Raw genomic sequence first — 25,422 nt, forward strand, 5'->3', positions numbered from 1 at the left:
CCTCCCCCAAATCCCCCCCCCCCAAAATCACCCAGGCCCCCCCCTCAGAGACCCCCAAATATCCACCCAGGCCCCCCCTCAGGGACCCCCAAATATCCCCTCAGCCCCCCAATTCGCGCAGGACCCCCACAGCCTCTCCAGGGACCCCCACCCAAATTCCTCAGAGTCCCCCCCAAACCTCCATGGGGGTGTCCCTCTGTCCTTCCACACCGCCCCCCCACAGACTCCCCAAATTCCTCAGTGCCCCCCCAGAGACCCCTCCCCCACCCAAACCCCCCCATTCCCGCCCCACTCACGTCCCCGCCTGGCGCAGGGAGTGGATCAGGATCTTGTCCACCTCCTCCATGGCTGGGGGGCTTGGGGGGGGTCCCCAAATTCTGAGGGGGGGGAAAAATTGGGGAGATTTGGGGGGGCTCCCTCACACCGCGCGCGGCCGCCGCTCACGTGAGGGGAAAAGGGCGGGGCGATGCGCGCGGGGTGCGATGGGAGTTGTAGGCAGCGGTGGCGGAACCGCGGGGCATGACGGGAGTTGTAGGCGGAGTATGACGGGACTTGTAGGCTCAGTGGCAGGGCATGATGGGAGTTGTAGGCCTCGGTGGCGGAGCATGACGGGAATTGTAGGCGGCAGTGGCAGAGCATGACAGGAGTTGTAGGCAGCGGTGCTGAAACCGCGAGGCATGACGGGAGTTGTAGGCGGTAGTGGCAGAGCATGACGGGAGTTGTAGGCGGCGGCGTGTGGCGGGAAAAGGCGGGAAAATGGCGGGCGGGGGCCGTGAGGGGATGAAGCCTGCGGGGAATGTGAGGGGAAGGAATGGCACCCCGCAGGTGTCTGAAGGAAAAACGGTGCCCGTGAGGGGTGGGAGAGCGGGAAATGCCGCCTGTGGGGTGTGAGGGAAAGCGGAGTGGGGAGATGGAGGCCATGAGGGCAGTGGGGGAATGGAACCTGTGAGGGGCGGCTGAGGGGAGGAATGTGTGAGGGGAGGATGTGGCACCTGGGGACACGTTTACGGTGGCCTTGGCAGTGCGGGAGGAACGATGGGAATCGATGGCTTTGAGGGTTTTCCCGACCTGAATAATACTGTGATTTTGTGCAAGCGGCACTTGCAGGGCCTGAGGGGGAAAGCGAGCCAGTCCGGGGACGCTGTGACACCCGTGGAGCATGACGGGAGTTGTAGGCCTCGGTGGCGATGCATGACGGGATTTGTAGGCGGCCGCGTGTGGCGGGAAAAGGCGGGAAAATGGCGGGCGGGGCCGTGAGGGGATGAAGCCTGTGGGGAATGTGAGGGGAAGGAATGGCACCCAGCAGGTGTCTGAGGGGAAAACGGTGCCCGTGAGGGGTGGGAGAGCGGGAAATGCCGCCTGTGGGGTGTGAGGGAAAGCAGAGTGGGGAGATGGAGGCCGTGAGGGCGGTGGGGGGATGGAACCTGTGAGGGGAGGAATGTGTGAGGGGAGGACGTGTGTGAAAAATGCGTGTTTTATGACTGGCTTTTCGCAAATATTCAAATGAATGTTGTATGTGTTGTGTTAGAAAGTAATGCTGTATCAAATACTGTGTTAAATCTAGTTTTAGGTTGTGAAAAATGTTCAAATAGAAACTACACTATGCAAGGTATTTTATTTAAAGAAAGGACTCGCAGCGAGATAGCAGCCACAGGACACCTGAATCTTTCAGAAAAAAAGAATTTATTGCTCCATTATCAGGGGAAACTAACTTCCTGCTCAAAGGTGCTGTCAGGATTCAGAGGAAGAAGTTGAGGATCACCAGACAGAATTCTATATTTAAATAGAATTTATGCATCATGTATGAAGTGTAAGAATATGCAACAGGTTATTAAGGGTTAATCCTCTGTTAACGTGAGTTCTTTTATAGGTTTATTTTGCCCAGAAAAAGGTACCCGGACCGTCCATAACTCTTTGTATTTATTGTCTCTCATTGTCCTAATTCAAATTGTCCAAATTATTAGTACTCTAATTGCATTACTATTTTTTATAACCATTTTATTGCTATGAAGCGTTTAAAAATGTGAAAAACAAGTGATTGGCGGTTTTCGCACTCCTGTCCCCAACCCCCCCCACGATCTGTCCCCTCTGTCCCCTCTGTCCCCTCCCCCTCCTCCCCTCCCCCACGTGTCCAGCGCTGCCCCCCCCGCCCCTTCCCCCTCCCCGTTAATCCCCGTTAATCCCCGGCCGGACCCGGGAGCGGGCACTGGGGAGGCGGGGAGACCCCCTGGGAGGCCCGGGAGAGACCCCGTGCCCAGCCCTGAGCCCCCTAAATACCCCTGAACCCCCTAAAAACCCCCTGAGAACCCCTGAACCCCTGACCCCTAAATACCCCCTGACACCCCTAAATACCCCCTGAACCCCCTAAATACCCCCTGAACCCCCTAAATACCCTCTGACCCCCCCTGAGCCCCCTCAATACCCCCTGAACCCCTAAATACCCCCTGAACACCCCTAAATACCCCCTGAACCCCCCTAAATACCCCCTGAGCCCCCCTAAATACCCCGAGCCCCCTAAATCCCCCCTGAACCCCCTAAATACCCCTGAACCCCCTAAATACCCCCTGAACCCCTAAATACCCCCTGAGCCCCCTAAATACCCCCTGAACCCCCCTAAATACCCCCTGAACCCCCTAAATACCCCCTGAGCCCCCCTAAATACCCCCGAACACCCTAAAACCCTCTGACACCCCTAAATACCCCCTGAACACCCTAAATACCCCCTGAACACCCCTAAAACCCTGAACCCCCTAAATACCCCCTGAACCCCTAAATACCCCCGAACACCCTGAATACCCCCTGAGCCCCTCCTAAATACCCCCCTGAACACCCCCCCCTGACCCCCTAAATACCCCCTGAACACCCCTAAATACCCCCGAACACCCTAAATACCCCCTGAACACCCCTAAATACCCCGAACCCCCCCTGAGCCCCTGACCCCCCTAAATCCCCTGAACCCCTAAATCCCCCTGACCCCTAAATACCCCCAAACCCCTAAATATCCCCTGAAACACCCTAAATACCCCTGAACACCCCTAAATACCCCCTGAACCCCCCGAGACCCCTGAATACCCCCGAACCCCCTAAATAAACACCCTGAATCCCCTCCCCCTGAGCCCCCTAAACCCCCTGACCCCCTGAGCCCCTCACACCCCTTGAGCCCCCTAAATCCCCCCAAAGACCCTAAATACCCCCTGAACACCCCTAAATATCCCCTGAATACCCCCAAACACCCCTAAATACCCCCTGAACACCCTAAATACCCCCTGAACCCCCTAAATACCCCCAAAACCCTAAATATCCCCGAAACACCCTAAATACCCCCGAACACCCCTAAATACCCCTGAACACCCCTAAAACCCCCTGAACCCCTAAATACCCCCGAACACCCCCCTGAGCCCCCTAAATACCCCCTGAACCCCTAAATGCCCCCCGGAGCCCCTAAATACCCCCGAACACCCCCCTGAGCCCCTAAATACCCCCTGAACCCCCTAAAGCCCCCCCTAAATACCCCCGAACACCCTAAACAACCCTGAATCCCCCAAACACCCCCTGAACCGCCCTAAATATCCCTCACAAACCCCTCGAACCCCCCTAAATACACCTGAACCCCCTAAATACCCCCTGACCCCGCTAAATACCCCCTGAAAACCCCCTGACCCTCCCTGAACCCACTAAATACCCCCCCGAGACCCCCTAAATACCCCCTGAAACCTCCTAAATACCCCCCAAATACCCCCGAACACCCCCTGACCCCCTAAACACCCCTAGACCCCCCCCAAACCCCCCCAAACACCCCCAAACACCCCGAATCCCCCCCCCGATGACCCCAAATCCCAACAGACCCCACAAATCCCCTTGAAAATCCTTTGGACCCCCCCCCAGGGTACCCCAAAACCTCCCGGAGCCCCCCCAAAATGTCAGAGTCAGAGGAGAACGGAGAGGGTGAGTTTGGGGGGGCTCCTGGGTAAAATGAGGGAGTTTTGGGGGGGTCCCTGAGGGTTTTGGGGGGGTCCCTGGGGGTTTTGGGGGTGTCCTGGAAGATTTGAAGGGGGGGTCCATAAAGATTTGGGGGATTTGGAAACATTTGGGGGGTCCCTGAGGGTTTTGAGGGGTCCTGGAAAGTTTGGGGGGGTCCCTGAGGGTTTTTGGGGGGGGGTCTTTGAGGGGTTTGGGGTGTCCAGAAAGGTTTTGGGGGGTCCTGGAAAGTTTGGGGGGTCCCTGAGGGTTTTGGGGGGGTCCGGAAAGATTTGGGGGTGTCCTGAAAGATTTGGGGGAGTCCAGGAAGTTTTAGGGGGGGTCCCCGAGGGTTTTGACCCCCACTGGAAGGTTTGGGGGGGGTCCATAAAGATTTGGGGGGGTCCATAAAGATTTGGGGGGTCCATAAGGATTTGAGGGGTTCAGAAAGATTTTTGGGGGGGTCTCTAAAGATTTGGGGGTGTCCATAAAGTTCGGGGTGTCCATAAAGATTTGGGGGGGTCCATAAACATTTGGGGGTATCCATAAGGATTTGAGGGGTTCAGAAAGATTTGGGGGGGTCCATAAACATTTGGGGGTGTCCATAAAGCTTTGGGGGTGTCCATAAAGATTTGGGGGGGTCCATAAACATCTGGGGGATCCATAAAGATTTTGGGGTGGGGGGCCATAAAGCTTTGGGGGGGTCCATAAAGATTTTGGGGGGGGTCCATAAGCATCTGGGGGGTCCATAAAGCTTTGGGGGGATCCATAAAGCTTTGGGGGGGTCCATAGAGATTTTGGGGGGGTCCATAAACATTTGGGGGTGTCCATAAAGCTTTGGGGGTGTCCATAAAGTTTGGGGGATCCATTAAGATTTTGGGGGGGGTCCATAAAGCTTTGGGGGTGTCCGTCAAAATTTGAGGGGTTCAGAAAGATTTGGGGGGGTCCATAAAGATTTTGGGGGGGTCCCCAAAGCTTTGGGGGGTCCCTAAACATTTGGGGGGGTCCCTGAGCATCCATCCCCCCCGCAGGGCCCCCCAAGGATTTGTCCCCCTTGGCCGAGGCCCTGGGGCAGCCCCTGGGCTGGGGGGGTTCCGGGGGGGCTGCGGGGACCCCCCCGGGGCAGCGGCAGCAGCGCCGCCCCCCCCACCCCAAGCACAAGGCCCAGGGGGGCTCCGGGGGCGTCCATCGCTCCCCCCGCGCCCTCTTCTGCCTGCGCCTCAACAACCCCGTGCGCAGGGCGGCCATCAGCATCGTGGAGTGGAAGTGAGGGGGGGGGTTGGGGGCTTTGGGGGGCTGGGGCGGCCTTCTGGGGGCTTTGGGGGGGCTGGGGGCAGCCATCAGCATCGTGGAGTGGAAGTGAGGGGGGCTGGGGGCTTTGGGGGGCTGGGGGCTTTGGGGGGGCTGGGGGGCTTTGGGGGGCTTGGGGGCTGGGGGGGGGGCGGGGCATCAGTGGAGTGGAAGTGAGGGGGGGTCTGGGTCTGTCTGGGGGCTTTGGGGGGTCTGGGGGCTATGGGGGGTCTGGGGGCGGCCATCAGCATCGTGGAGTGGAAGTGAGGGGGGTCTGGGGGTCTGGGGGCTATGGGGGGTCTGGGGGCGGGCCACAGCTCGTGGAGTGGAAATGGGTCTGGGGGGTTTGGGGTCTCCCTGAGTGAAGTGGGGGGTGCCAATCGTGCAGGGATGAGGGGTGGGGGGGTTTTGGGCCTTTGGCCCTGGCGCCCCACTCTGGCCCTATCCTGGCCCAGCGGGCCAAAGTGGAAGTGGGGGGCCGGGGGTCTACATCCCCTTCCCCGAGGATGACTCCAACACCTCCAACCACAACCTGGTGAGACCCCAGACCCACCCGGGCACGGGGGGCTTCACCCAGACCCACCCGGGAACGGGGAGAGACCCCAGACCCACCTGGGAACAGGGAGAGACCCCAGACCCACCCGGGAACAGGGGGCTTCACACAGACCCACCTGGGCACGGGGGGCTTCTACCACAACCTGGGGAGAGACCCCAGACCCACCTGGGCACGGGGAGAGACCCCAGACCCACCTGGGCACGGGGGGCTTCTACCACAACCTGGTGAGAGACCCCAGACCCACCTGGGCACGGGGGGCTTCACCCAGACCCACCCGAGAACGGGAGCCCCCAGACCCACTTGGGCATGGGGAGCGCCCCCAGACCCACCTGGGAACGGGGAGAGACCTCAGACCCACCCGGGCACAGGGAGAGACCCCAGACCCACCCGGGAACAGGGGGCTTCACCCAGACCCACCTGGGAATGGGGAGAGACCCCAGACCCACCTGGGCACAGGGGCTTCACCCAGACCCATCTGGGCACGGGGAGAGACCCCAGACCCACCTGGGCACAGGGGACTTCAACTGCAACCTGGTGAGAGACCCCAGACCCACTTGGGCATGGGGAGCACCCCCAGACCCACCCGGGAACGGGGAGAGCCCCCAGACCCACCTGGAAACGGGGAGAGACCCCAGACCCACCCGGGCACGGGGAGAGCCCCCAGACCCACCTGGGCACGGGGGGCTTCACCCAGACCCACCTGGGCACGGGGAGAGACCCCAGACCCACCGGGGGGGGGTGCCCGCCGGGGGGCTAACACTGAGGTGCGGCGGGGGGGGGGGGGGGGTGACCCCAAAGGGGGGACGATGGGCTGGGGGTGACACCCTCGGGAGGTGACAGCGGCTGTGGGGACCCGGGGGTGGGGGTGACACCATAGAGGGGGGTGACAGGGGGTGACACACTGGGGAGGTGACAACGGCTGTGGGGACCCTGGGGTGGGGGTGACACCATAGGGAGGTGACAGATGGTGGCACCGCGGGGTGACACCCTGGGGAGGTGGCAGAGAGTTTGGGGACCCACAGGTGGAGGTGACACCCCAGAGGGTGGCACCGTGGGGTGGCAGGGGCAATGGGGACACGGGGGTGTGGGTGACACCCCAGAGGGTGGCACCGTGGGGTGACAGCAGCTATGGGGACACGGGGGTGGGAGTGACACCCCAGAGGGTGGCACCGTGGGGTGACAGCAGCTATGGGGACACGGGGGTGACACCTTGAGGAGGTGACCAGGGGTTTGGGGACCCTGGGCTGGGGGTGACACCATAGGGAGGTGCCAGGGGTGGCACCGTGGGGTGGCGGGGGCTGTGGGCACCCGGGGGTGGCGCTGTGCCGTGTCACACGTGTCCCGTGTCCCCGTGTCACCCGCCTGTGCCGCTGCCTCAATCCGCTTTGCCGCCCTAATCCCGGCTGAGCTGCCCCGGTCACCCACAAAGGGGACACGGGGAGGGGGCTGGAGGGCACCAAATGTCCCTTGTCACCCCGAGGGGGGGGGACAATGGGGCAGGACACCCCAAATGTCTCATCTGGTGTCCCCCAAAGGAAGGGGTGGTGTCCCCAGATGTCCCAAAATGTTCCTGTCCCTTGTCCCCAAGGGAAGGGGACACTGAGCAATGAGGGGACAGAGGTGTCCGGAAATGTCCTCCTGGAGAAGGGGTCAGGGTGTCAGGGGTCCCCAAAAGGGGCAGGGGACACTGGGTGACCCCAAAAGGGGAAGGGGACATTGGGAGGGGCTGAGGGGGTCCCCGAGTGTCCTTGTCCCCAAAAGGAAGGGGATGCAAGGGGGTCCCTGCCTCCTGTCCCCAAAACGGGACAAATATCCCTCAGGAGAAGGGAGGTGCTGGAGAGAGGGAACCCCAAATGTCCCCAGGGTGGAGGGGTCAGTGAGGGTCCCCAGGTGTCCCCAAAAGGGGACACTGAGCAATGAGGGGACGGAGATGTCCTGAAATGTTCTCCTGGAAAAGGAGTCAGAATGTCAGGAGAGGGAGGTCCCCCAAAAGGGGCAGGGGACACTGGGTGACCCCAAAAGGGGCAGGGGACACTGGGTGACCCCATAACCCCTGAATCAGGGCGTGCTGACCCCTCCCCACCATTGTGCCCCCCCAGGAGCAGGGGAGTTCCTGTTCCTCATCATCCTCATGGTGGAGCAATGAGGGAATGGAGATGTCCTGGAGTGCAAAGGGGTCAGGGTGTCCCCAAAAGGGGCAGGGGACATTGGGTAACCCCAAAAGGGGCAGGGGACACTGGGTGACCCCAAAAGAGGAAGGGGACACTGAGAACAATGAGGGGACAGAGATGTCTTGAAATGTTCTCCTGGAAAAGGGATCAGAATGTCAGGAGAGGGAGGTCCCCAAAAGGGGCAGGGGACACTGGGTGACCCCAAAAGGGGCAGGGGACATTGGGTGACCCCATAACCCCTGAATCAGGGGACACTGACCCTCCCACCCATTGTGCCCCCCCAGGAGCAGGTGGAGTTCCTGTTCCTCATCATCCTCATGGTGGAGCAATGAGGGGATGGAGATGTCCTGAAATGTCCTCCTGGAGAAGGGGTGAGGGTGTCAGGGTGTCCCCAAAAGGGGCAGGGGACACTGGGTGACCCCATAACCCCTGAATCAGGGGGTGCTGACCCCTCCCCACCATGGCCCCCCAGGAGCAGGGGGAGTTCCTGTTCCTCATCATCCTCATGGTGGAGCAATGAGGGAACGGAGACGTCCTGGAATGCAAAGGGGTCAGGGTGTCCCCAAAAAGGGAAAGGGGACACTGGGTGACCCCAAAAGGGGCAGAGGACACTGGGTGACCCCGTAACCCCCTGAATCAGGGCGTGCTGACCCCACCATGGCCCCCCAGGTGCTGGTGGAGTTCCTGTTCCTCCTCATCCTCATGGTGGAGCAATGAGGGAATGGAGATGTCCTGGAGTGCAAAGGGGTCAGGGTGTCCCCAAAAGGGAAAGGGGACACTGGGTGACCCCAAAAGGGGCAGGGGACACTGGGTGACCCCATAACCCCTGAATCAGGGGGTGCTGACCCCTCCCCACCCATTGTGCCCCCCCAGGAGCAGGGGGAGTTCCTGTTCCTCATCATCCTCATGGTGGAGCAATGAGGGGACAGAAATGTCCTGAAATGTCCTCCTGGAGAAGGGGTCAGGGTGTCCCCAAAAGGGGCAGGGGACACTGGGTGACCCCAAAAGGGGCAGGGGACACTGGGTGACCCCATAACCCCCTGAATCAGGGCGTGCTGACCCCTCCCCACCCATTGTGCCCCCCCAGGAGCAGGTGGAGTACGTGTTCCTCATCATCTTCACCGTGGAGACCTTCCTGAAGATCATCGCCTACGGGCTGGTGCTCCACCCCAGCGCCTACATCCGCAACGGGTGGAACCTTCTGGACTTCGTCATCGTCATCGTGGGGTCGGGAGCTCTCTGGGGACGCCTTGGGGGTGGGCACAGACCCCCTGTGACCTCCTGGCGTCCCCTCAGGCTGTTCAGCGTCATCCTGGAGCAGGTGTCCCACAAGCCGGGAGACGCCCACCACATGAGCGGCAAGCCGGGCGGCTTCGACGTCAAAGCGCTCCGCGCCTTCCGCGTCCTGCGCCCGCTGCGCCTCGTCTCCGGCGTCCCCAGTGAGAAATTGGGGGGAATTTGGGGGGTTTGGGGTCTCCTCCACCTTCCTGCAGCCCCTCCCCCTGTGCTCCTCTGGGGGTTATGAGGATTTTGGGGGTGCTCAGGGATTTGTGTGAGGATTTTGGGGGTCTCAATCATTTTTATGAGAATTTTGGGGGTCTCAGGGAGGATTTTGGGGGTCTCACTAATTTATGTGAGAATTTTGGGGGGCTCAGTGATTTGTGTGAGGATTTTGGGGGGCTCAGGGTGTTGGAGGATTTTGGGGGTCTCAATCATTTTTATGAGAATTTTGGGGGTCTCAGGGAGGGGTTATGAGGATTTTGGGGGTCTCACTGATTTACGTGAGGATTTTGGGGGTCTCACTGATTTATGTGAGAATTTTGGGGGGCTCAGGAAGGTGTTATGAGAATTTTGAGGGGCTCGGGGATTTGTGTGAGGATTTTCGGGGTCTCAATGATTTCTATGAGAATTTTGGGGGGCTTGGGAAAGGGTTATGAAGATTTTGGGTGTCTCACTGATTTAAATGAGAATTTTGGGGGTCTCAGTGATTTGGGGGCTCTCACCCAGTAAAGCACATCGCTCCAACCCTCCAAATCTCCGGCGTCCCCAGTGAGAAACTGGGGGGAATTTGGGGGGGTTTGGGGTCTCCTCCACCTTCCTGCAGCCCCTCCCCCTGTGCTCCTCTGGGGGTTATGAGGATTTTGGGGGTGCTCAGGGATTTCTGTGAGGATTTTGGGGGTTCTCACTGATTTATGTGAGGATTTGGGGGGTCTCAATCATTTTTATGAGAATTTTGGGGGTCTCAGGGAGGGGTTATGCAGATTTTGGGTGTCTCACTGATTTGTGTGAGGATTTTGGGGGTCTCAGTGATTTCTGTGAGGATTTTGGGGATTTTGCTGATTTGTATGAGGATTTTGGGAGGCTCAGGGAGGGGTAATGAGGATTTTGGGTGTCTCACTGATTTATGTGAGGATTTTGGGTGTCTCAGTGATTTGGGGGGGTCTCACCCAGTAAAGCACATCACTCCAACCCTCCAAATCTCCGGCGTCCCCAGTGAGACCTTGAGGGAAATTTGGGGGGTTTTGGGGTCTCCCTCACCTCCCTAGACCCCCTCTGCGTCCCACCAGGCCTTCACATCGTGCTCAACTCCATCATGAAGGCCATGGTGCCGCTGCTGCACATCGCGCTGCTCGTGCTCTTCGTCATCATCATCTACGCCATCATCGGCCTCGAGCTCTTCATCGGCCGCATGCACAAGACCTGCTTCTTCATCGGCTCTGGTGGGTGTCACACCGCGGGGTCCCCCCCGGTTCTGGGGCACCCCCAGAGTCAGGGACCCCCGGGGTCCCTCGGTGATCCCCAGGTGCTCCAGCTCCAGGGCCGGGATCCCCGGACTGAGATTCCCCTAAAAATCCTGAGATCCCACCCAGCGAGCGCTGAGGATCCCCCAGGACACCCCAGTGGGGTTTTGGGGTTCCCAGAACACTGAGACCCCTAAATCCCCTGAGAACCCCCCAGGACACCCCAGTGGGGTTTTGGGGTTCCCAGAACACTGAGACCCCCTAAATCCCCTGAAGATCCTCCAGGATATCCCAGTGGGGTTTTGGGGTTCCTTAAAACACTGAGACCCCCCTAAATCCCTTGAGCACCACCCCAGGACACCCCAGTGGGGTTTTGGGGTTCCTAGAACACTGAGACCCCCCAGATCCCCTGAGAACCCCCAGGATACCCCAGAGGGGTTTTGGGGTTCCTTGACACACTGAGACCCCCCTAAATCCCTTGAGCGCCACCCCAGGTCACCCCAGTGAGGTTTTGGGGTTCCTTGACACATTGAGAGCCCCCCTAAATTCTCTGAGAACCCCCAGGACACCCCAGTGGGGTTTTGGGGTTCCCAGAACACTGAGATGCCCCCAAATCCCCTGAGAACATCTCCAGGGACAGGAATTTTCAGCAGGGACAGGAATTTTAGCAGGTACAGGAAATTTTCATCAGGAACACGAATTTTAGCAAGGACAGGAATTTTATCAAGGACAGAAATTTCAGCAGGGACAGGAATTTTATCAAGAACCGGGAATTTTATCAAGAACACCAATTTTAGCAAAGGCAGGAATTTTCAGCAGGAAATTTCATCAGGGACAGAATTTTCAGCAGGAACTTTCAGCAGGAATTTTCAGCGGGAAAAGGAATTTTTAACAGGAATTTTAGCAGGGACAGGAATTTTCAACAGGAACTGGAATTTTATCAAAGCACAGGAATTTTAGCAGGGACAGGAATTTTCAACAGGAATTTTCAGCAGGAGCAGGAATTTTATCAAAAACACGAATTTTAGCAAGGACAGGAATTTCAGCAGGGACAGGAATTTTCAGCAGGAAAAGGAATTTTATCAAGAACACGAATTTTAGCAAAGACCGAAATTTTCAGCAGGAACTTTCAGCAGGGACAGGAATTTTACCAAGAACACGAATTTTAGCAAGGACAGGAATTTTCTACAGGAATTTTCAGCAGGAATATAATTTTTAACAGGAATTTTCAGCAGGTACAGGAATTTTATCAAGGACACAAATTTTAGCAAGGACAGGAATTTTCAGCAAGGACAGGAATTTTCAACAGGAGTTTTCAGCAGGGACAGAATTTTCAACAGGAATTTTCAACAGGAATTTTCAGCAGGAAAAGGAATTTTTAACAGGAATTTCCAGCAGGAACGGGAATTTTAGCAAGGACAATAATTGTAGCAAGGACGGGAATTTTAGCAAGGACAGGAATTTTCAGCAGGTGCAGGAATTTTATCAAGAACACGGATTTTAGAAGGGACAGGAATTTTATCAAGAACACGAGTTTGAGCAAGAACACAAATTTTAGCAGGCTCAGGAATTTTCAGCAGGTGCAGGAATTTTTAGCAAGGACAGGAATTTTATCAAAACACGAATTTTAGCAAGGACGGGATTTTTAACAAGGACAGGAATTTTAGCAAGGATGGGAATTTTAGCATGAACACCAATTTTTTCAAGAACACGGATTTTAGCAAGGACAAGAACTTTAGCAGGGACAGGAATTTTATTAAGAACACGAATTTCAGCAAGGACAGGAATTTTCAGCAGGAATTTTCAGCAGGAACAGGAATTTCAGCAAAGACAGGAATTTTCAGCAGGAAATTTCATCAGGGACAGAATTTTCAGCAGGAATTTTCAGCAGGAATATAATTTTTAACAGGAATTTTCAGCAGGAGCAGGAATTTTATCAAAACCACGAATTTTAGCAAGGACAGGAATTTTAGCAAGAACAGGAATTTTCAACGGGAATTTTCAGCGGGAATAGAATTTTCAACAGGAATTTTAGCAAGAACAGGAATTTTAGGAGGGACAGGAATTTTCAACAGGAATAGGAATTTTATCAAGGACGGGAATTTCAGCAAGAACAGGAATTTTATTAAGAACACGAATTTCAGCAGGGACAGGAATTTTCAGCAGGAAAAGGAATTTTATCAAGAATACGAATTTTAGCAAGGACATGAGCAAGAATGCAAATTTTATTAAGAACACGAATTTCAGCAAGGACAGGAATTTTCAACAGGAATTTTCAGCAGGGACAGAATTTTCAACAGGAATTTTCAGCAGGAAAAGGAATTTTTAACAGGAATTTCCAGCAGGGACAGGAATATTATCAAGAACCGGGAATTTTATCAAGAACACCAATTTTAGCAAAGGCAGGAATTTTCAGCAGGAAATTTCATCAGGGACAGAATTTTCAGCAGGAACTTTCAGCAGGAATTTTCAGCGGGAAAAGGAATTTTTAACAGGAATTTTAGCAGGGACCGGAATTTTCAACAGGAATTTTCAGCAGGAGCAGGAATTTTATCAAAACCACGAATTTTAGCAAGGACAGGAATTTTAGCAAGAACAGGAATTTTCAACGGGAATTTTCAGCGGGAATAGAATTTTCAACAGGAATTTTAGCAAGAACAGGAATTTTAGGAGGGACAGGAATTTTCAACAGGAATAGGAATTTTATCAAGGACGGGAATTTCAGCAAGAACAGGAATTTTATTAAGAACATGAATTTCAGCAGGGACAGGAATTTTCAGCAGGAGCAGGAATTTTATCAAAAACACGAATTTTAGCAAGGACAGGAATTTCAGCAGGGACAGGAATTTTCAGCAGGAAAAGGAATTTTATCAAGAATACGAATTTTAGCAAAGACAAATTTTCAGCAGGAACTTTCAGCAGGGACAGGAATTTTACCAAGAACACGAATTTTAGCAAGGACAGGAATTTTCTACAGGAATTTTCAGCAGGAATATAATTTTTAACAGGAATTTTCAGCAGGTACAGGAATTTTATCAAGGACACAAATTTTAGCAAGGACAGGAATTTTCAGCAAGGACAGGAATTTTCAACAGGAGTTTTCAGCAGGGACAGAATTTTCAACAGGAATTTTCAACAGGAATTTTCAGCAGGAAAAGGAATTTTTAACAGGAATTTCCAGCAGGAACGGGAATTTTAGCAAGGACAATAATTGTAGCAAGGACGGGAATTTTAGCAAGGACAGGAATTTTCAGCAGGTGCAGGAATTTTATCAAGAACACGGATTTTAGAAGGGACAGGAATTTTATCAAGAACACGAGTTTGAGCAAGAACACAAATTTTAGCAGGCTCAGGAATTTTCAGCAGGTGCAGGAATTTTTAGCAAGGACAGGAATTTTATCAAAACACGAATTTTAGCAAGGACGGGATTTTTAACAAGGACAGGAATTTTAGCAAGGATGGGAATTTTAGCATGAACACCAATTTTTTCAAGAACACGGATTTTAGCAAGGACAAGAACTTTAGCAGGGACAGGAATTTTATTAAGAACACGAATTTCAGCAAGGACAGGAATTTTCAGCAGGAATTTTCAGCAGGAACAGGAATTTCAGCAAAGACAGGAATTTTCAGCAGGAAATTTCATCAGGGACAGAATTTTCAGCAGGAATTTTCAGCAGGAATATAATTTTTAACAGGAATTTTCAGCAGGAGCAGGAATTTTATCAAAAACACAAATTTTAGCAAGGACAGGAATTTCAGCAGGGACAGGAATTTTCAACGGGAATTTTCAACGGGAATAGAATTTTCAACAGGAATTTTAGCAAGAACAGGAATTTTAGGAGGGACAGGAATTTTAGCAAGAACAGGAATTTTAGCAGGGACAGGAATTTTCTGCAGGGACAGGAATTTCAGCAAGGACAGGAATTTTCAACAGGAATTTTCAGCAGGGACAGAGTTTTCAACAGGAATTTTCAGCAGGAACGGGATTTTTTAGCAGGAATTTCAGCAGGAACAGGAATTTCCAGCAGGGACAGGAATTTTAGCAAGAACAATAATTTTAGCAAGGACAGGAATTTTCAGCAAGGACAGGAATTTTCAACAGGAATTTTCAACAGGAATTTTCAGCAGGAAAAGGAATTTTTAACAGGAATTTTAGCAGGAACGGGAATTTTAGCAAGGACAGGAATTTTCAGCAGCTGCAGGAATTTTATCAAGAACACGGATTTTAGAAGGGACAGGAATTTTATCAAGAACACGAGTTTTAGCAAGGACAGGAATTTTCAGCAGGGGCAGGAATTTTCAGCTGGAATAGAATTTTCAACAGGAATTTTAGCAGGTACAGGAATTTTAGCAAGGACGGGAATTTTTATTAAGAACACGAATTTCAGCAGGGACAGGAATTTTTAGCAGGAATTTCCAGCAGGAACGGGATTTTTTAACAGGAATTTCCAGCAGGAACGGATTTTTAACAGGAATTTCCAGCAGGAATGAGATTTTTTAGCAGGAATTTCCAGCAGGAATGAGATTTTTTAACAGGAAATTCCAGCAGGAACGGGATTTTTTAGCAGGAATTTCCAGCAGGAACGGGATTTTTTAGCAGGAAATTCCAGCAGGAACGGGATTTTTTAGCAGGAATTTCCAGCAGGAACGGATTTTTTAGCAGGAATTTCTAGCAGGAACGGGATTTTTTAGCAGGAATTTCCAGCAGGAATGGGATTTTTTAGCAGGAATTTCAGGAGGAACAGGAATTTCCAGCAGGGACAGGAATTTTAGCAAGAACACGAATTTTATCAAGGACAGAAATTTCAGCAGGGACAGGAATTTTATCAAGGACAGGAATTTCCAGCAGGAATAGAATTTTCAACAGGAATTTCAGCAGGAACAGGAATTTCCAGCAGGGCCAGAATCGCCCCCAGGGGCCAGGAGCTCCCAGCAGGTCCCGGAGCTGCTTTAGGGACCCTCGGGGGACCCCGCCCGGGGCGGAGCTGGGGCCAGGGTCGCTGTCGCTGTCCCCAGACCTGGAGTCCGAGGACGATCCGTCGCCGTGCGCGTTCTCGGGCCACGGGCGCGCCTGCCTGCAGAACAACACCGAGTGCCGCGGCCGCTGGGAGGGCCCCAACGGCGGCATCACCAACTTCGACAACTTCTTCTTCGCCATGCTCACCGTGTTCCAGTGCATCACCATGGAGGGCTGGACCGACGTGCTCTACTGGGTGAGACCCCCCAAAATCACCTGAGACCCCAAAAATTCTCATATAAATCATTGGGACCCCCAAAATCCTTACAAACCCTCCCTGAGCTCACCGTGTTCCAGTGCATCACCATGGAGGGCTGGACCGACGTGCTCTACTGGGGGAGACCCCCCAAAATCACTGAGACCCCCAAAATTCTCATAGAAATCACTGAGAACCCCCAAATCCTCACATAAATCACTGAGACCCCCAAAATTCTCATAGAAATCAGTGAGACCCCCAAAATCCTCATATAAATCATTGAGACCCCAAAAATTCTCATAGAAATCACTGAGAATCCCCAAAATCTTCACATAAATCATTGAGACCCCCAAATCCTCAAAATCCCTTCCTAAGTCCCCAAAGATCCTCAAAACACCTCCCTGAGCCCCCAAAATCCTCACACAAATCAGTGAGACCCCCAAAATCCTCATATAAATCATTGGGACCCCCAAAAATTCTCATATAAATCATTGGGACCCCCAAAATCCTTACAAACCCTCCCTGAGCTCACCGTGTTCCAGTGCATCACCATGGAGGGCTGGACTGATGTGCTTCACTGGGTGAGACCCTGAGACCCCCAAAAACCTCATATAAATCACTGAGCACCCCAAAATCCTCATAACCCCTTCTTGAGCCACCAAAAATCTTCACAAAAATCACTGAGATCCCCCCAAATCCTCACACAAATTGCTGAGCCCCACAAAATTCTTACACACATTTCTGAGATCCCCAAAAATCCTCATAACCCCTTCCTAAGCCCCCCAAAATCCTCACATAAATCACTGAGACCCCCCAAAATCCAGTGCATCACCATGGAGGGCTGGACCGACGTGCTCTACTGGGGGAGACCCCCCAAAATCACTGAGACCCCCAAAATTCTCATAAATAAGAAATCAGTGAGACCCCACTCAAATCCTCCACATAAAAATCAGCCCCCAAACCCCCACTGAACCCCCAGAATTCTCATAGAAATCAGTGAGACCCCAAAATTCTCACATAAATCACTGAGAACCCCAAAAATCTTCACACAAATCACTGAGACCTCAAAAATTCTCATAGAAATCACTGAGAACGCCCAAAATTCTCACATAAATCATTGAGACCCCCAAATCCTCAAAATCCCTTCCTAAGTCCCAAAAGATCCTCAAAACACCTCCCTGAGCCCCCAAAATCCTCACACAAATCACTGAGACCCCCAAAATTCTCATATAAATCAGTGAGACCCCCAGAATTCTCATATAAATCATTGGGACCCCCAAAATCCTCATAACCCTTTCCTAAGCCCCCCAAAATCCTCACACAAATCCCTGATCCCCCAAATTCTCACTCAAACCACTGAGCCCCCCCAGAATCCTCACACAAATCACTGAGCCCCCCAAAATCCTCATGACCCTTTCCTGAGCCCCCCAAAATCCTCATAACCCCTTCCTGAGCCCCCCAAAATCCTCACACAAATCACTGAGCCCCCCCAAATCCTCATGACCCCTTCCTGAGCCCCCCAAAATTCTCCCACTCATCCCTGAACCCCCCAAGTCCTCACACAAATCCCTGAGCCCCCCAAAATCCTCACACAAATCCCTGAGCCCCCCAAAATCCTCACACAAATCACTGAGACCCCCCCCAAAAAATCCTCAAAACCCCTCCCTGAGCCCCCCCCCCAAATTCTCCCACTCATCCCTGATCCCCCCAAATCACCCAGGACCCCGAATTTCCCCTGCTGGGTGTCCCTGCCCTGACCCGAGCGGGGATTTTGGATTTTTGGGGTTCCCCCCATCACCCCAAATGTGCCCCCAACAGATGCAGGACGCCATGGGCCACGAGCTGCCCTGGATTTACTTCGTCAGCCTCGTCATCTTCGGCTCCTTCTTCGTCCTCAACCTCGTCCTGGGCGTGCTCAGCGGGTGAGGAGGCGGAAATTGGGATTTGGGGGATTTGGGGGGATTTTTGGGGATTTTTTGGGGGATTTTTTGGGGATTTTTTGGGATTTTTTGGGGATTTTTTTGGATTTTTTGGGGATTTTTTTGGGGATTTTTTTGGGATTTTTGTGGGATTTTTTGGGGATTTTTTTTGATTTTTTGGGGATTTTTTGGGGGATTTTTGGGGATTTTTCGGGGGATTTTTGGGGGAATTTTTGGAGGATTTTTTGGGGATTTTTTTGGGGATTTGGGGGATTTTTTGGGGATTTTTGGGGATTTTTTGGGGATTTTTGGGGATTTTTGGGGATTTTTGGGGGATTTTTTGGATTTTTTGGGGATTTTTGTGGGATTTTTGGGGATTTTTTTGGGGATTTTTTTGGGATTTTTTGCGGGATTTTTGGTGATTTTTGGGGATTTTTTGGGGGGATTTTTGGGGATTTTTGGGGGATTTTTTTTTTGATTTTTGGGGATTTTTTGGGGATTTTTTGGATTTTTGGGGATTTTGGGGGATTTTTTGGGGATTTTTGGGATTTTTGGGGATTTTTTGGATTTTTGGGGATTTTTTGGGATTTTTTGGATTTTTGGGGGATTCTTTGGGGGATTTTTTGGGGATTTTTTGGGGATTTTTGGGGGATTTTTTGGGATTTTTGGGGGGGATTTTTTGGGGGTTTCTTTGGGATTTTTGGGGATTTTTTGGGGATTTTTTGGGATTTTTGGGATTTTTGGGGATTTTTGGGGTTTTTTGGGGATTTTTTGGGGATTTTTTGGGGATTTTTGGGGGGATTTTTTGGGGATTTTTTGGATTTTTTGGGGATTTTTTGGAATTTTTGGGGATTTTTTTTTATTTTTTGGGGATTTTTGGGGGATTTTTGGGATTTTTGGGGTTTTTGGGGATTTTGGGGGGTTTTTGGGGATTTTTTGGATTTTTTGGGGGATTTTTTGGGGTTTTTTGGGGATTTTTGGGGATTTTTGGGGATTTTTTGGGGATTTTTGGGATTTTTAGGGGGATTTTTGGGGGGATTTTTGAGGATGTTTAGGGGGATTTTTTCAGGTTTTTTTGGGGATTTTTTGGGGGTTTCTTTGGGATTTTTTTGGGATTTTTTTGGGGATTTTTTTGGGATTTTTTGGGATTTTTTGGGATTTTTTGGATTTTTGGGGATTTTTGTGGGATTTTTTGGGATTTTTGGGGGATTTTTTGGGGATTTTGGGGATTTTTTGGGGATTTTTGGGGATTTTTTTGATTTTTTGGGGATTTTTTTGGATTTTTTTGGGGATTTTTGGGGTTTTTTGGGGATTTTTTGGGGATTTTTGGGGGATTTTGGGGGATTTTTTGGGATTTGTAGGGGGATTTTTTTGGGGAGATTTTTAGATATTTTTTGGGAGTAACACCTTGGCATTTTTGGGGATTTTTGGGGGATCACACCTTGGCATTTTGGGGTTTTGGGGATTTTTGGGGGGACCACACCTTGGCGTTTTGGGGATTTTTTGGGATTTTGGGGGATTTTTTGGGGATTTTTAGGGATTTTTTGGGGGGTCACACCTTGGCATTTTTGGGGTTTTTTGGGATTTTTGGGGATTTTTTGGGTTTGGGTTTTTTTTATTTTTTGGGATTTTTTGGGGGTCACACCTTGGCATTTTTGGGGTTTTTTTGGGTTTTTTGGGATTTTTTGGTTTTTGGGGGGATTTTTGGGGAATTGTTTTGGGGGATCGTTTTGGGGATTTTTTGGGATTTTTAGGGATTTTTTGAGTTTGTTTTCTTTTTTTTTTTGTGGGGGGGAATTTTTGGGGGATTTTTTGGAGGTCACACCTTGGCATTTTGGGGATTTGTTTTTATTTTATTTTTTGGGATTTTGGGGGATTTTTGCGAGATTGTTTTGGGATTTTTTGGGGGGTCACACCTTGGCATTTTGGGGGGTCACACCTTGGCATTTTTGGGATTTTTTTTATTATTATTTTTTGGGATTTGGGGGGATTTTGGGGGGATTTTTTTGGGATTTTTTTGGGGGGGGTCACATCTTGACATTTTTGGGGTCACACCTTGACATTTTTTGGGATTTTTTAAAATTATTATTTTTTGGGATTTTGGGGGGATTTTTTGGGGGTCACACCTCGGCATTTTTTGGGGTGTCATACCTGTATCCTCGGCATTTTTGGGGTCACACCTTGGCATTTTTGGGATTTTTTGGGATTTTTGGGATGTCACACCTTGGCATTTTGGGGGGTCACACCTCGGCATTTTTTGGGGTGTCATACCTGTATCCTCGGCATTTTTTGGGGGGTCACACCTCGGCATTTTTGGGGTCACACCTCGGCATTTTTGGGGTCACACCTTGGCATTTTTGGGGTCACACCTCGGCATTTTTGGGTGTCACACCTCGGCATTTTTGGGGGTCACACCTCGGCATTTTTGGGGTCACACCTCGGCATTTTTGGGGTCACACCTTGACATTTTTGGGTGTCACACCTCGGCATTTTTGGGGGGGTCACACCTCGGCATTTTTGGGGTCACACCTCGGCATTTTTGGGGGGTCACACCTCGGCATTTTTGGGGTCACACCTCGGCATTTTTGGGGGTCACACCTCGGCATTTTTGGGGTCACACCCGCGCCCCCCTCCGCAGCGAATTCTCCAAGGAACGAGAAAAGGCCAAAGCCCGCGGAGATTTCCAGAAGCTGCGGGAGAAGCAGCAGCTGGAGGAGGATCTCAGGGGTTACATGGACTGGATCACCCAGGCCGAGCTGGAGGGCGAGGAAGAGGAGGGAGAGCACGAGAAGCACCGTGAGTGGGCTCGGGGGGGGAAGGGGTGAACCCCGAAATCCTGAGCGCCCCCGAATCTCTGCGACCCTGCCGCCCCCCAGGTCTGACCGCTGAGGAGCTGATGGGGAAGAGGAAACCGAGGCTGAAGTGGCTGCGCCACGCGAGCCACTCCACGGACACCCACGGTACCCCCGGCACCCCAAAACACCCGGGGTGGGCTCCCCAAATCACCCGGGGTGGGCACCCCAAAACACCCAGGATGGGGCACCCCAAAACACCCAGGATGGGCACCCCAAATCACCCAGGATGGGCGCCCCAAAACACCCGGGGTGGGGCACCCCAAAACACCCAGGATGGGCACCCCAAATCACCCAGGATGGGCACCCCAAAACACCCGGGGTGGGCTCCCCAAATCACCCGGGATGGGCACCCCAAATCACCCGGGGTGGGGCACCCCAAAATACCCAGGATGGGCACCCCAAATCACCCCGGATGGGCACCCCAAATCACCCAGGATGGGGCACCCCAAATCACCCAGGATGGGCACCCCACAACACCCAGGATGGGGCACCCCAAATCACCCAAATCGGGGCACCCCAAAACACCCGGGGTGGGCACCCCAAAACACCCGGGGTGGGCACCCCAAATCACCCAGGATGGGCACCCCAAAATACCCGGGGTGGGCACCCCAAATCACCCGGGGTGGGGCACCCCAAATCACCCAGGATGGGCACCCCAAAACACCCGGGGTGGGCACCCCAAAATACCCGGGGTGGGGCACCCCAAATCACCCAAATCGGGGCACCCCAAAACACCCGGGGTGGGCACCCCAAAACACCCAGGATGGGGCACCCCAAAACACCCAGGATGGGCACCCCAAATCACCCAAATCGGGGTACCCCAAAACACCCAGGATGGGGCACCCCAAAACACCCAGGATGGGGCACCCCAAATCACCCAGGATGGGCACCCCAAAACACCCGGGGTGGGCACCCCAAAATACCCGGGGTGGGGCACCCCAAATCACCCAAATCGGGGCACCCCAAAACACCCGGGGTGGGCACCCCAAAACACCCAGGATGGGGCACCCCAAAACACCCAGGATGGGCACCCCAAATCACCCAAATCGGGGTACCCCAAAACACCCAGGATGGGGCACCCCAAAACACCCAGGATGGGCACCCCAAAACACCCGGGGTGGGCACCCCAAAATACCCAGGATGGGCACCCCAAAATACCCGGGGTGGGCACCCCAAAACACCCAGGATGGGCACCCCAAATCACCCAGGATGGGCACCCCAAAATACCCGGGGTGGGGCACCCCAAATCGGGGTACCCCAAAACACCCGGGGTGGGCACCCCAAAACACCCGGGGTGGGCACCCCAAATCACCCTGGATGGGCACCCCAAAACACCCAGGATGGGCACCCCAAAACACCCGGGGTGGGCACCCCAAATCACCCTGGATGGGCACCCCAAAACACCCGGGGTGGGCACCCCAAAACACCCGGGGTGGGCACCCCAAATCACCCAGGATGGGCGCCCCAAAATACCCGGGGTGGGCACCCCAAAACACCCGGGGTGGGCACCCCAAAATACCCGGGGTGGGGCACCCCAAATCACCCAAATCGGGGCACCCCAAAACACCCGGGGTGGGCACCCCAAAACACCCAGGATGGGGCACCCCAAAACACCCAGGATGGGCACCCCAAATCACCCAAATCGGGGTACCCCAAAACACCCAGGATGGGGCACCCCAAAACACCCAGGATGGGCACCCCAAAACACCCGGGGTGGGCACCCCAAAATACCCAGGATGGGCACCCCAAAATACCCGGGGTGGGCACCCCAAAACACCCAGGATGGGCACCCTGAATCCCTGAACCCAAACCTGGGCACCCCAAATTCCCCAAATCGGGGTATCCCAAATCCCCAAATCAGGGCACCCCAAAACACCCAGATCTGGGTATCCCAAATCCTCAAATTGGGGTATCCCAAATCACCCAGGATGGGGCACCCCAAATCCTCAAATCGGGGCACCCCAAAACACCCAGACTGGGTACCCCAAATCACCCAGGATGGGGCGCCCCAAATCCCCAGATCGGGGTACCCCAAAATACCCAGGATGGGGCACCCCAAATCCCCAAATCGGGGTACCCCAAATTCCCTGAACCTGAGTACCCCAAAATGTCCCAGACCTGGGCACCCCAAATTCTCTGAATCCAGGCCCCCCAAATCCCCTCAACCCAGCCCCCCCCAAACCCCCCCTTTCCGGATTCCCCAGACCCCCAGTTTAACCAGTACCCTCCAGATTAACCAGTAGCCCCCCCGTTTAACCAGTTTAACCAGTGTAACCAGTACCCCCCAGTTCTCCCAGTCCCCCCAGTTTAACCAGTACCCCCCAGTTCTCCCAGTTTAACCAGTACCCCCCAGTTTAACCAGTACCCCCCAGTACCCTCCAGTTTAACCAGTACCCCCCAGTTTAACAAGTACCCCCCCAGTTCTCCCAGTTTAACCAGTACCCCCCAGTTCTCCCAGTTCTCCCAGTTTAACCAGTACCCCCCAGTTTAACCAGTAGCCCCCCAGTTTAACCAGTGTAACCAGTACCCCCCCAGTTTAACCAGTACCCCCCAGTTGTCCCAGTTTAACCAGTACCCCCCCAGTTTAACCAGTACCCCCCAGTTTAACCAGTTTAACCAGTACCCCCCAGTTCTCCCAGTACCCCCCAGTTTAACCAGTACCCCCCAGTTCTCCCAGTACCCCCCAGTTCTCCCAGTACCCCCCAGTTTAACCAGTACCCCCAGTTCTCCCAGTACCCCCCAGTTCTCCCAGTACCCCCCAGTTTAACCAGTACCCCCCCAGTTTAACCAGTACCCCCCAGTTTAACCAGTACCCCCAGTTCTCCCAGTTCTCCCAGTTGTCCCAGTTTAACCAGTACCCCCCAGTTTAACCAGTGTAACCAGTACCCCCCCAGTTTAACCAGTACCCCCCAGTTGTCCCAGTTTAACCAGTCCCCCCCCAGTTCTCCCAGTTTAACCAGTACCCCCCCGTTCCCAGCGAGCCTCCCGGGCAGCGAAACCACCTCGGTCAACACCGAGACCGTGGGCGAGGAGGAGGCGCCGCCGACGGCCTGCGAGCGCTGCCTGTGAGAGCCCGGGACCCCCGGGACCCCCAAATCCCCGAGAGACCCCCGGGACCCCTGAGAGACCCCTGGGACAACCCAGAGACCCCCGAGACCCCCCCAAATCCCCGAGAGACCCCCGGGACCCCCCCAAACCCCCGAGAGACCCCCGGGACCCCTGAGAGACCCCTGGGACAACCCAGAGACCCCCGAGACCCCCCCAAACCCCCGAGAGACCCCCGGGACCCCCGGGACCACCGAGAGACCCCTGGGACAACCAGAGACCCCCAGGACACGAGAGACCTAAGAACCCAAGAGACCCCCGGGACCCCGGGAAGAGAGGGACCCCAGACCCGGGCCGCGAGAGACCCCCGGGACCCCTGAGAGACCCCTGGGACCCCTGAGAGACCCAAGAGACCCCCGACGGGACCCTGAAGACGGGACCCCTGAGAACCCAAGAGACCCTGAGGAGACCCCTGAGAGACCCCCGAGACCCCCAAGAGACCCCTGGAACCACCGGGACCCCCCCGGGACCCCTGAGAGACCCCCGGGACCCCACCATACCCCATGGACCCCCCAAATTCCCTCCAGGACCCCAAAACCGACCTCAGAGGCCCAATAAAGCCCCCTGAGACCCCAAAACTGACCCAAACACCCCAAAGAGACCCCCAGGACCCTCAACCGGGGGTCCCCTACGCCCCCCAAAATCAAATGTGACCCCAGCACCCCAATAAAGCCCCCTGAGACCCCAAAACCGACCCTCAAAACCCCCTGAGACCCCCCCCCATACCCCATGGACCCCCCAAATTCCCTCCAAGACCCCAAAACCGACCCCAGAAGCCCAATAAAACCCCCTGAGACCTCAAAACCCCCTGAGACCCCAAAACTGAACCAGAGCACCCCAAACCCCCTGAGACCCCTCCATACCCCAAGGACCCCCCAAATTCTCCCCAAGACCCCAAATGTGACCCCAGCACCCCAATAAAGCCCCCTGAGACCCCAAAACCGACCCCAGCACCCCAAAGAGACCCCCAGGACCCTCAACCGGGGGTCCCCTAAGCCCCCCAAAAATCAAATATGACCCCAGCACCCCAATAAAGCCCCCTGAGACCCCAAAACCGACCCTCAAAACCCCCTGAGACCCCAAAATTGACCCCCAGAGCACCCCAAACCCCCCTGAGACCCCTCCATACCCCATGGACCCCCCAAATTCCTTCCAGGACCCCAAATGTGACCCCAGCACCCCCATAAAACCCCCTGAGACCCCAAAACTGAACCCAGAGCACCCCAAACCCCCCTCGAGACCCCTCCATACCCCAAGGACCCCCATAATCCCCCCAAGACCCCAAAACCGACCCCAGCACCCCAATAAATCCCCCCCCCCAAGATATCCCCCCATGGCTGAGGGAATCCCCCCAAAAACCCCAAATTTTGGGGTAATTTCTGGGTTTTATGGGGTTTTTTTTTCCTCCTCAGGGGCAAAATCACGAAGACAAAATTTTGGTGAGTGGGGAGAAAAATGGGGGGAATGTGGGGAAAATGGGGAGGGGGGACCCCAAAAACTCCAAATCCATCCTGAAATGGGATTAAGGGAAAGGATTTTATTGAAAAATGGGTTTAAAGGAAAGGTTTTTATGGAAAAATGGATTTATTTGAAAGGTTTTAACCAAAATTTGGGT

General features: G+C 53.7%; 1 protein-coding gene across 1 annotated transcript in view; it reads left to right on the top strand.

The window, feature by feature from the left end:
* The first annotated feature begins 756 nt into the window (after positions 1-756).
* Positions 757-25,422, top strand: part of CACNA1F (calcium voltage-gated channel subunit alpha1 F) — a 54,897-nt gene continuing 30,231 nt past the window's right edge. Inside the window, exons 1-12 of the mRNA XM_030970115.1 lie at positions 757-798; positions 5,114-5,223; positions 5,713-5,782; positions 9,062-9,201; positions 9,271-9,413; positions 10,542-10,694; positions 15,732-15,928; positions 17,747-17,850; positions 20,486-20,647; positions 20,689-20,807; positions 23,680-23,767; positions 25,220-25,246. Of these exons, the coding sequence (XP_030825975.1) occupies positions 757-798; positions 5,114-5,223; positions 5,713-5,782; positions 9,062-9,201; positions 9,271-9,413; positions 10,542-10,694; positions 15,732-15,928; positions 17,747-17,850; positions 20,486-20,647; positions 20,689-20,807; positions 23,680-23,767; positions 25,220-25,246 (1,355 nt within the window). The remainder of the gene's footprint in view (positions 799-5,113; positions 5,224-5,712; positions 5,783-9,061; positions 9,202-9,270; positions 9,414-10,541; positions 10,695-15,731; positions 15,929-17,746; positions 17,851-20,485; positions 20,648-20,688; positions 20,808-23,679; positions 23,768-25,219; positions 25,247-25,422) is intronic.

The sequence above is a fragment of the Camarhynchus parvulus genome, unplaced genomic scaffold (assembly GCF_901933205.1).
Source record: "Camarhynchus parvulus unplaced genomic scaffold, STF_HiC, whole genome shotgun sequence".
Taxonomy (NCBI): Eukaryota; Metazoa; Chordata; class Aves; order Passeriformes; family Thraupidae; genus Camarhynchus; species Camarhynchus parvulus.